This window comes from Camellia sinensis, chromosome 7 (assembly GCF_055761805.1).
Source record: "Camellia sinensis isolate YWXY chromosome 7, ASM5576180v1, whole genome shotgun sequence".
Classification (NCBI taxonomy): domain Eukaryota; kingdom Viridiplantae; phylum Streptophyta; class Magnoliopsida; order Ericales; family Theaceae; genus Camellia; species Camellia sinensis.
Genome location: NC_138967.1, coordinates 38646377 through 38658782, shown reverse-complemented (window position 1 = coordinate 38658782; position 12406 = coordinate 38646377). Strand labels below are relative to the sequence as shown.

At 33.0% G+C, this 12406-nt stretch overlaps 1 protein-coding gene across 1 annotated transcript; it reads right to left on the bottom strand.

Annotated features, from left to right (window-relative positions):
- Positions 1 to 9187: 9187 nt before the first annotated feature.
- LOC145795740 (uncharacterized) lies at positions 9188 to 11381 on the bottom strand. Its single transcript, XM_082880620.1, has 2 exons — positions 11228 to 11381; positions 9188 to 9672 (listed from the first exon to the last, which is right to left on the bottom strand). The coding sequence occupies exons 1-2, from the start codon at positions 11379 to 11381 to the stop codon at positions 9188 to 9190; spliced, it is 639 nt and encodes a 212-aa protein (XP_082736746.1).
- Positions 11382 to 12406: the final 1025 nt, after the last annotated feature.

Here is a 12406-nt window from a genome sequence, read left to right as displayed (position 1 = left end):
CAAGTTTGAAAGGTGATTCCTCCATTGTAGAGAATCACATTGATGTTGCTGAAGATGAAAGATGAATAAACAGTTCGGAAAACCCATCTTTTTGCCTTCGTGACCACTTTCACTGTCATTCAGAAAACCAATTCTGAACAAAATCCTGATGTTCGGTACTATGTAGCCAAACAAAAGGCATATGTTCGATTGTGGAGCACCGAACATATTCAACATGTTCGGCTCTATGTAACCGAGCGAAAAGAAATCGACCAACTTGTGAGGTAGAGAGAAAAATCGACAAGGAGAGAGAGAATCGCACACAAAAGGGAGAAATTTGGTTCATTGTTATTAACCTACTAATAGTTTAGAAGGAGAGATTTTTTTGACTTTATTTGTTTTTTAAAAGTGATGTTAGAGTGGTTATTTGTATGGTTGTTATACTTTTAACTTTTTATGATTATATTCTTTAATTTTTGTACAATTAAATACCAGTCATATAAAAAAAATCAAAATTAATTTAGAGAATCCGGACTCATAACTAAAACTCTTAAATACGTATAAAAAAAGGTTTTAATTGTAACTTTTACTAACATTTTAACTACGAGTGCTGCTATTAGTACCTGCCAAAATTCTTTGGACCCTCCAATTTATAATTTTTTTATTATTACAATTACACCCTATAGTAAAATGACATTAAAAGACATTATTTAATGGAACACCCACCTATCAAATAAGAACTTATACTCTATAATATTGGACACCCACCTCGACCTCGACCACCACCCCCACCTCGACCTCCACCTCAAACTCTAACTATACGTATTCCATGTTTGTAAACCCTAAACCTATTACTCTTCATAACCAACCAACATAAACCATAAATCTATTATTTTTCATAATCATCTTAAACCCTAAATGTGTCATCTTCATCACTATCATCAACCCTATTGAACCAGAAAGTTTTACTTCAAGTATAATGTATACTTCATCACTTATTTCACTGTGTAGAGCAATGGAGGACGATGACAACAATTCTAATGAGACTGGCGTTCCATTGGTAAGTTTATTTGTCTTACATTAATATTCTTGGTCGTTTTCAGTCGTTCTTCTTTTGTTCGAGCTGTTCAGTACTAGTTTGCCGATTGTTAGGATTATATTCGGTAAAACAGTACTGAACATAATCCTTTAGTTCAATACATGGGTTTCAAACATTAATGCAGAGAGTCAATATTGTTGAACCGAATATAATCTTTATTTTCGGCATTGTTGAACTGAACAAAACCATTAGTTTCGGGACTGTTCAACAGAACACGATTTTTTCAATTTTGAAATTACATTCACACGTGTTTTCAGGGTGATGCTTCGACTAGAGGCAGTAAGGTTGATTCAAAATTTTTAATGGATTACAGTAATGAATTTATCACTCATGAGGTGAGTCTTTGATTATTTTACAAATAATGTACCTTTTTTGTCCTTTTTTATGTGCAATAATTGGTTAGTTTAATTTATTTATTTTAGATATTCAAGAGTTGAGATAAGTTAATTTGATGGGCACGTCAAGTTGAAAGAGGAAATGGATTCGTTATTGTCGTGGAAAAATCAAATGGCGGTGGTATTCGTGGTAGAAAGCCAAGACTTAGCCTAGCTTGTGAGAGGAGTGGATCTCATAGGAAGAGTTGAGAAAACAACACGCCTAAGACCAAAAAAACATGACTGACTGGTACTAAAAAATGTGAATGTCCTTTTTTGTTAAGGGCACAAAATTAGCAACAAATGATGACTGGATCTTGATGGTTGTTTGTGGTGTGTATAATCAATTGGCAGATAGCTTCCGTAGTAAAAGATATTTGGTCAATTACTAGGTCCTTTAACTTTTAAGTGTATCTAAAATTGATAGGTCTATGGTTAAGCCAATGCATATTCTAGCTCATCTTGTAAACAATATTTCTTAAGTTTTATATATGTTTTTGCTTGTTTGTCCTCAAAAAAAAAAAAAAAAAAATCACTTCGAAATTTTTCAATGTGATAATTATTACCCTTCCTCTCTTAAGTTTCTCTTTGATTCCCAACAATAATTAATAAACAAAACAATGAACAACAATTAAAGAAGCTTCTATAACCAGATAATGGGCACTAGGTTGCGTGCTATGCACGCAGCCGATCTCACCAGTATATTATAAAGGAAATTAGAAAAACAAAACACAAACAAAACATGTCCTAGTAATCCAAACAAATTTTATGAAAACAAAAAACAAAAACAGGCCCTAATAATGCAAGAAAGACAGAAGGTTCAATTTTCACAAACAGTTAGCCAAACAAAATTTTTAAAAGACAAAGGGTTTTGATATTTTTATTTTATTTTATTTCTAGTTGGTATGTAGACTTCTATTACATTATAATATTCAAGCCATCCATTAGATTATAATATTCAGACCTCTATTCCCTAAAATATTTGAATTTTATGTGGAATCAGGCCATCCATTACATTATAATATTCTTCCACAATTAGGGTTTTGTGTGGTTGTAGTTTTGGTTGGTAAAAGGTTTTTGTTTGTGTGGTCATAGTTAATTGCGGAGAAGAAAGGAGCAAATTATACCTTTGATTCTTAAGAAAAAGTCTACAGCTTTGTTGTGTGTGGCTCCACCACCAGCTACATTGTGTGCGGTTCCACCACTAGCAAGAGACTGGTGTTCTTTAATAGCAAGAGACATTCTCAAAAAAATAAAAAATAAAAAAATAAAATAGCATGATTGGGTCGGTGCAGAGGAGACGGACAGTTAAGTAACAGGGAAGGATAGAGTATGAAAAATTGGGTGAGTGTGCATTTGATTGTGAAAATATTATGAATATGTGTAGATTTGGTAATAAGTGGGGGGTGTCCAAAAAAATATTATTAAAATTTAGGGGGTCCAAAGAATTTTGACAAATACTAATAGCAACACTCTTTAACTATTCAAGTTTGGTTTAAAAACTTTTACGAATTTCAAAATTTGTTCATTTAACAATTCAAGTTTGGTTTGAAAACTTTTACGCATTTTAAAATTTGTTCAAACTTTGTTCATTAAACTTGTTTTAATTGTTGAATGTAACATTTCATTTAAATTTTTTTTTTCAATATGTCAAATAATTTCTTTTTAATTTTTCAATAATAAATTTATTAAATTGAAAAGTTGGTTGTTAAAAAATTATATACTAATAAGCGCCAATTGCTGTTAGTATGGGTTGTTTGTTTAGTTTTCCAATTTGTCCTTTTATTTTGTATTATTTACTTATTTTAATTTTTTCATTTTGCCCTCTCTTTTGGTAATATTTATCACTATTGGTGGTTGTAATTTAGATGAAAGTTTTATCCTAATTATGCAAAAAAATATTGGTCAGTCATGATATATAAATATTTTATTTTAATTAAATTACAAATATAATGAGATTTGTTTAAAATATGAGTCGCCCTTATAATACTAGAAATTACAACTACCGCTCGTTACAAATATAAGAAAAAAAATCTAACTACTTTCCTATGCAACAATAAAATTATCAAAATTATGCATTGAAAAACATTTCTTATATCATTAAAAGTTGTTAATTAAATTGATAATTTATTTATTAACAAAATGAATCACTTGTTATATGACTGATTTATTTAAAAAAAAAAAATTACACTTGGGATAAGGGCCCAAATGGACTGCACAGTATTGTGGAGGCACAACACGTACGCCATGGAATGCCATTGAATTAAATAGAATGAAATGAAATTATTATTTTTAATCTACTAAAACAAACATTATCTTCAAGTCAAAAAATAAAACCAAATTATTAAAAGAAAAATGTCTGAAATCCATAAAAAATTTAATAATTTGACCTATAATGATGTGGTATGATATGTATCAACTTTTCATTTCTTACACATCTAATGATATAAGCCTCAACTATTATAAGTAAATTTGTGATTCTAAAATTATTAGTCTTAACATTTTTCATTTAAAAAAATCTAAAGGAAATATTATGATACACACCCTTTGAAGGGTGTGTACCATATGCATCTTGTTATATATTTTTGTGATGTGTTGTGTATTTTCTTGTAACTGTAACCTTCTTTTTTTTTTTGGTTAGGAGTCAGGAGTCATGAGTGAAAAATTAGTATAAAATTCATTTTATATGAGTAAAATAACCCGTGTATGACCGGCCATGGCCCACAAGGCTTTAGCCTAAGGCATACGTAAGCCTAAATACGAATCCATAAACACATTGAATAATTATACAATAGTCCAATAACAAATAACCAAAACTCAATCTAGTGACATGCCACAATTATAAACGGCAAAACCAACCGTAATCAATACCATCCAAACTTATGGGATATAAACAGCCTGCATATCAAAATAATCCTAAATGAACTTCAATAAAAATAAAAATAAATATGCACAAACTTGACATAACAATCTAAAACAAAATAAATGAATGTCCTAGAGGTCTATACAATTGAGTCCCTACTACGCCATGAGTCCACTCTAACTCCTTTTAACACCTGGAAATGATAAACAACTAAGTCAGCTAATAGCTCAATGAGTAGCAACATGGATAGTATATACAGTTTTGAAAACATGGATCAATTCCAAAATAAGATATATATTACAGAAACTAGATTGACATATACTTTTGATAAAGATAATCTATTTCAAAAAGAAGGTTCCACAGTTCAACAGTTAAAATACTTATGTCTCTCAAGAACATGATAAATGACATTTTTCACTTAAAACAGATTACAACATGAACACCAATAATTTTCTGGGTACTAGGAATAGTAAGTAACATGCCACACAGTTCTCAAGATAATAAGCCCATTGGATCCAATATTGAACCAAGAGTCATCCTCGGGATGGCAACCCAGACTTTTTCTCTAAGACGATCCGATTGAAGGTCACCTAGCCCAACCCAGGTTTTTTTCTTATAATCGTTGAGCACTAGAGTCATCACTGCCCGACCCAGATCTTTTCCCTAGTGACCAGAGTCACCCCACACAGTGGGAGAATTTTCCTAGACAAAATATACAGATGGTCCTAATAATCAGTACAATTCAATTTTGCAAAACATGGTAGTTCACCATAAGAAATAGTTTACAATATGCCAGATTTACACATGTTTTAGAAATAATTTAATTCCAATGATACTATAATAATTTATCAAAACAGTTTAGTTCTGAAATAAGAATTCAATTTTTCAACAATTCAGGGTAGGGGAACATTTATAAAAATATGTAGCATGCAACTACTCACCTGAAAACGAAATAATATAATCCTCGAATAGAGTATGAAAGTCCAACTAGTGCCTTGAACCAAATATGAAAACTACATGTCACTACTCATTTAAAAATACTAAAGAATAAGAACTAAGTAACCCTAAATTAAAGCGCACTAACACGGCTCAAAGCAACTCACCGTTACTCTTAAATATTACCTAAGTTCATGTTCTTCAAGGTTTAAAATTACCCAAGATATGGGTTCATATCGAAACTTAATTAAAAGTAATTTTAAGATAAAATAGAGTTTTAAACAAGTTTTCCCAATCTATTCACTGACTTTGAATTACAAAACCCACTCTACGTTGTGGAAAAATTTCAAAGCCCTCCAGATATCAACTAATATATCATAAGTTTCAAACCCAATTGGTTTTACTTGATTTTCTTATCAAAATAATTATTACAATTAATTATATCCAAACAGGTTATTTTCTGCAGCACTTTAAAGAAATTAATGGTTCTCTTAGTATACACTAGCAATCAACACAAGGTAAAAATATAAGAAACTAGACTCGTAATCGGTTCTAATGACGCTGATTTGATAATTTTTGGATTTATATCCAAAGAGAATGACATTTCCGAAGTTACTATTTTAAACTCGTTTTCTGGACAGATTTGAACGCAGTAGTTAATATAGATTTTGACTCCCAAAAAATATGAGAAAATTCTGATATGCAACTCAATATGTAATTAATCTACTGTAAAAATTTCAGTTCAAAATTCATTCGTTTAATATAGTTTCTTGATTTTTAAAGGTTGAGGTTCTTTACAGAATTTTTGGATTAATAATTTCACCCATTATTTCTCATCACCAATCACTGACTTGGCACCCAAACAACACACCCGTTTCTCCTATTCCTTCCCAAGAACAAGAAGATTACACATATGAACTATCACAATATATAGATATAATAAAATAGGACAATACTTTAGAGTTGTTGACCACTAATGTTGCCAAAAGTTTCTCTCAAATCTCTCCTCTCTCTCTCTCTCTCTCACTCTCTCTCTCTCTCTCTCTCTCTCTCTCTCTCTCTCTCTCTCTCTCTCTCTCTCTCTCTCAACGCTGCTGTGATGAATAAATAAGAAGGTAGGGTTTTGTGTGTATTTTATTTAATACTAGTGGTTGGGTACACCCAAAGCATGTGTAGATCAAATAAATAATTAATATACAAAATGTTTATATAAGTTATATGCAACTCAAATGATAAGAGCCTTATTTATTAATTTTGTGGTCTAGAGTTCAACTTACACTCTCTTCTCCATTTAAAAAAAAAAATAATCTTGCTTCTAAATTAAAGACTTTCACCATAAATTTATTTTATGTTTAAAATTAATTAAAAGATTGTTCAGTAATATTTGATTTGCACCTTAAGATTTACAAGTAAAATATTTGAAGTTTCTAAAATTATTATTATTTAATTATTTACTTTATTTTTATATTTAGGTTCTCACAATATCAACAATTGGCCTAATTGGAAACTTATTACCCAAAAAATTATTATTATTATTATTATTATTATTTTAAGGTATGATTTCAATGTACATTCAACATTTTTAGCGGACATTTTAATCTAATTTTTTATTAAAATAAAAAAAAATTATTTAGGGGTTGAGATTTTCCCCAGAGTGTTCTATTAGGCATTAGTGGATTTAACCCTGAACCTGCATTAATGATTTAATTTGTTCATTTTTCAGTGTGTTTAAGAAATTAAATTGACCAAGTAATTATAATTACATGATCAAATCACATTATTTTTTAAAATATGATGTGATTATAAATTAGACAATCAACTTAATTATTGTATGAAAAATCTTCTAAAAAAGTATTAAATAAAAATCAGTCTAGTGAAATAAGCCTACTATGACTCAACAATAATCTTTAATCTCAAGTTGGTGAAAAATATTAAGGGTTGGTTTGACACATGATTTTGGCTTTAAAAAGTCAAAGAATTATATTTAAAAAACAAAGGTCAAAAAATCAAAATGGCATACATGTCAATTAATCACTTTTTTCTCTCATAACTATTTCTTTAAATAAAAAATTATTTTATTGATTTTTTTTGCCTTGTAAAAAAAATAAAAATTTCAAAAGTCACTAAGGAGTTGTTTAGGAAGTGCTAGATTAGTATACTTTTTGATTTTTTATGAAAAAACATAAAATATGAGTTGAGTTTGAAGTAATGTGATAGAGGTGATGTGATTTAAATAAAATAATTGTGACCTAATTATGATAATATAATAAAATAACAAACGAAGTCTAAAAAAATTAAGCTGTCAAACAGACACTAGTATGGTAATGACACAATTTTATGTGGTGTCACTAACTACTAAAAGGTCATGAAATTAAGTGAACAACTATTTTTCCTCATTAACTCAAAAAAAAAAAAATAAAACTCAACAATTTTCAAATTTTTACTATAAATCAAAATTACTTATTAAACATATTTAATTGGTGAAAAGTCCATCCAAAAAGTAGTATAAGGTATTAGATTCAAAGCAAAATTTTGTTTGGTGATAAGGATATACCAGAAAAGTAACCAAAACATTGGCCGGAAAAGTCGTTGGCGATCGGCGGCAGCAAGTGGTGGTGGTGGTGGTGGTGAGGTAGATAAATGTGTGATATTCAATAAATAAGTTATTGAATAAGTGACATGTGTCACATTTTAACAAATAATTAATTTGATGCATTTTAACAGATAGACAAATAGGTTGATTTCAACTGATTAATAGATATATTAATTTCAACTGATAATTGTCTTTTTGGACAAATTGTATTATTTTGACTCAAAAATATTAGAGTTTTGGTCTAATAACTTAAAAATTTTAGAAATTGACTTATGACCAGAAGCCCCTATTAAATAATATAATTTTTTTTTTTTTCTTTGAACTAAAAGAACCAATTATATTGAATTGGACAAAACTGATAACAAAGCCACAGAAGGGAAAGACACCCAATTGAAAGGAAGATAAACCCCCAAACAGGCTTGTGCTACCCAATGAGCCACCCCATTAGCTTTCCTAGAATATGACTTAAAAGACACAGTTTTGCCTAGCCATGGACCGAATATCATCAATAACAGTGCTACACTCCCATGGTGGTGCATCTTCAGAGACAATTGGATAACCTGCTTGTTATCCCCTTCAACTGTTGGGTATACCTCTTTATTGGAGTGTGGGATCCAATTGATTTATTAAAAGAGTTTGATTTGGTTTGGTATTAGTTATAATATATTTTTATATATTATATCTAATTTTATGAAGACCCAATTCAATTTGGAAACAACTAAAGTTTTGATAAAAAAAAAATTCTAAATTCACAATATACATATATTGATATTGTTATTTGTTCGGCCTAAGAGACAGAGGGAGTGCTATCAATATTGATTTGTTTTTTTGGTGACTTTGCTGGATAAATTCAATTCTTGACTATTGGTCAATGCTTTGGGCTAATCAATCAATTTGATGGCATTTAAGTTTGGTGGAGTGATTTGTTCAAGCTTCGGAAAAATACTTTGTGGTTGGTTCGAATTCGGCTGGTTTAATAGATTTGATTTGGGTTTATTATTTTGGGTCTTTTTCAATTTTGCTTCTGAAGATTTTGGTTCATCTATTTAGTGAGGTCTTTCTTCTTGTTTATTTGTGATTATTTGGAATTCACCTGAGGGTGATTTTGTGAGACCATTGGTGTTTCGTTTGTAATCGTTTGGAAACTATTTGGTTGATAGTGGAATTGGATTTCGATCCCGTGGACGTACCTCACATTGACGAACCACGTAAAAATTCTTGTGTTGCTTTTGATTTAATTTTTTCGCATTAATTTTTATTTTCATCGATTGATTTACACGTAGGAAATCACATATTTTCCCTAACATCAACCTCCACCATGGTCAGGTTCAAAGAGATGACCATCAAACAAGCAAGTCTAACAGGGTTGCTGAAGAAACAGCTACCGCACGAACCATACCATTCACGAGGCTTCCATGAGCATCCCGCAATACAATCGCAGTAGCTCTACTTGAAGACCTCAGATTAACCGCCACATCACGGTTAACTTTTAAAAAACCTGGTGCTGGGGGTCTCCACCCAGGCATCTCCTCAACTCTATTTCCAGAATCAGCACCAATTGAGGAAGATAAGGACATCTGAGCTGCAATGTATTCTGCCTCATCCCTTTGCGCTTTGGTCACCACAAAAACTGGATCCACTGGGGTATGGTTGAAGATAAATTCATTTCTGGCCTTCCAAATATTCCAACAGAGCCACACAACTTGACAAAACATCAACTTACATCTTTCATCATCCTTCATGCGCTCCCTGATCTCATTGAACCACTTCTGAAAGGATTGGATTGAATGGTACTCAATACGAAGACCCAAGCCACTACCAAACCAAGCTGCTTTAGACCATCCACACCCAAACAATAAGTGCTCAGTAGATTCCGGATTGTGAAGACAGATATGACATTTGTCCGTCAATGAGGATCTTCGGGAATGGAGATTTTGTTTGGTTTCTAAGAAATTATTGCACACCTCCAAAAGAAATGCCTTAACTTCGGTGGAATATTAATACTCCAAATAAACTTCCAGTCCTGATCCGGCCATTAGAAAGAAGGGGAGGGTAGATTTCCAAGGGAAGCAGCATCTTGATTCAAAGCACACTGATTTCCAGATTTGACAGTGTAAGAGCCTTACAGATTATGGTGCCAAACCAGCTGATCGTCTTTATCTTCCATTGATATGGGAATCAAAGAAATAGGCCTCAACTCTCTTCTTTAGAGACTAAGTCTCTAGGCTTCGATTGATCCCAAACTTTAAAGGAGGAGTCAATAACATCTCTGACACGATCAACTGAATTCCCAACAGGCCTTCTAGTCTTGAGCTTGAAATCTGGAGCACTTGGAAGCCATTTGTCTTCCCAAAACTTTATCGAAGTACCACTGTGAACCTGCCACCTCAGTCCACTATTCAACACCGCTCGACCTTGAAGAATTCTAGACCAAGCCCACGAAGCTCAAGCCCCTTTTGATGCGTGCATGAAATTTGAATTGGGGGAATAAATTCCTTTCATAAACTTTGCAAAGAAAGAATGTGGGAATCTAACTAGCCTCCCCTCCCTTGTCGAGCAAGCAAAGCCTTGTTGAAAGATTTGAAGTCTCTAAATCCTAGGCCCTCTTTGCTCTTCAAGCGAGTCATCTTCCCTCAACTTGCTGAGTGAATGCCACCACCTCCAGGGTCCCTTTCCATCACAAAATATAAAAGCCACCAAGATTCAAGAAACAGAGACGAGACAAAACCTTAATCTGAAAAATAAGATTGATGATGAAGAAGAAGCAGAATTTGTTGACGGAAGTGTGAATGGATTAAGATATAAATCAAAAAGTTTGTGGATGAAAGGAAGAGTGAAAAACTATATTGAAGTGCTGCAGATTTTCATTAAATAAGGGGCTGAATAACAGATTAGAAAAATACTTGAAAAACATATATATAAACTCCCCTAATTTGATTCGGAAAGTTGATGGTGCCCCAGGTTCTTTTCCAACTTTGTTTCTACTGCTACACCTTTTGCTGCTACACAAAGGATTGTTTGAGATCTTTGGGATGTCTTTCTGATGGCTTAAACTGCAGGAAGATCAACACCATTATTTTATACTTGCAAGTAAATGCTTCAGAAAATTCTGCTCATTAACCTTTGCCTTCTTCCAAGCTCTAGGGAGATGAACCAACACTTAGAACTAATTAATTCTCCTTGGCAGATATTTCCAAAGAGTAGACTTCCAGAATATTCATCAAATTATCTTCTTAGAAATTACAAATTATCTTTCATCACCCCCTCTTAATTTGTAATTTTCAGTTGCTTCTTGAACTTCTCTAATTTTTCAGAAGTAACATCTTTTGTGAGGATGTCAGCTAGCTGTTCATTAGTGCTTACAAACTCCAAACAAATTTCACCTTTGCTCACCAAATCTCTGATGAAATGATGTCGTAACTCAATGTGCTTTGTCCGTGCATGAAACACTGGATTTTTTGTCATAGCAATTGCGGACATATTGTTACAATGAATAATAGTTGGCTGCTGTTGCGGTTGTTTCAAATCTGAGAGCATTTTCCTTAGCCAAACTACTTCACATGCTGCATCGGTTGTTGAAATGTACTCAACTTCACCTGAGGATAAGGCAACAGTCTTTTGCTTCTTTGAGCTCCAAGAAATTACCTTTGCCCCAAGGCAAAACAAATATCCTGATGTACTTTTTCTGTCATCCAATGAACAAGCCCAATCACTTTCAGTAAACTTGACTAGTTTGATGTCATCCTATAGCGATCCCGGTTTTTCCTTCCTTTGTTTATTGTATTCCGGACTTGGTTCCGTGGTTATGTTGTTGTCTTATTCTCATTTTCGTCCTTTACTCTTTGTATTTGAATCTTGGGTTGTGTTGGGCAGGTTTGGAACATGTTGATTGTGTTTAGAAATCAAAAGTTGATGCCCAGATTTTGGCCTTCATGCTCGAGCGGGGCTTTTGACCCTCGAGTGGGCCCTTTGTTGTTGCTTATCCGCTCGAGCAGGCGTTTTGACGCTTGAGCCGTGAATACTCATCTCCCAGTATTTTCTCTGCAGGTCATCGTACGCTCGAGCGGGAGTTTTGATGCTCGAGTGGGCCCTTTCGATTTTGTTCCTCCGCTCGAATGGGGAGTCTGACGCTCAAGCGGGGACCATGGCTTGCAAAACTTCTGGAAGTATGAAATCGATGCTCGAGCGGCTCTTTTCACGCTCAAGCGTGAGCCTGTGTCTGACGCTCGAGCGGGGAGTTCCACGCTCGAGCGGGACGACTTTTATATCAGTTCGAAAAGTGACATTTTGGATCACTTTTTGACTTTCTTTCTCTCCCCTACTTTTTCAAAACCTCCATTGGAGAGCACCTCACTCTAAAACTCCAACTTCTCTCTAGGGTTTGATCTAGTAGGAGTGATCTTCTATCCTTAGGCCTTTGTAAAAAGTGTGGAGCTCGTTGAGGGCTACATTTTGATCCGAAAATATTGGGGTTTGGAGCACTTTCAAATTTCTTCATCTTCTCATTTGAGCTCCGAATTTGAGGTAGGGATAACTACTCATTTTTATGGTCTTTGACATAA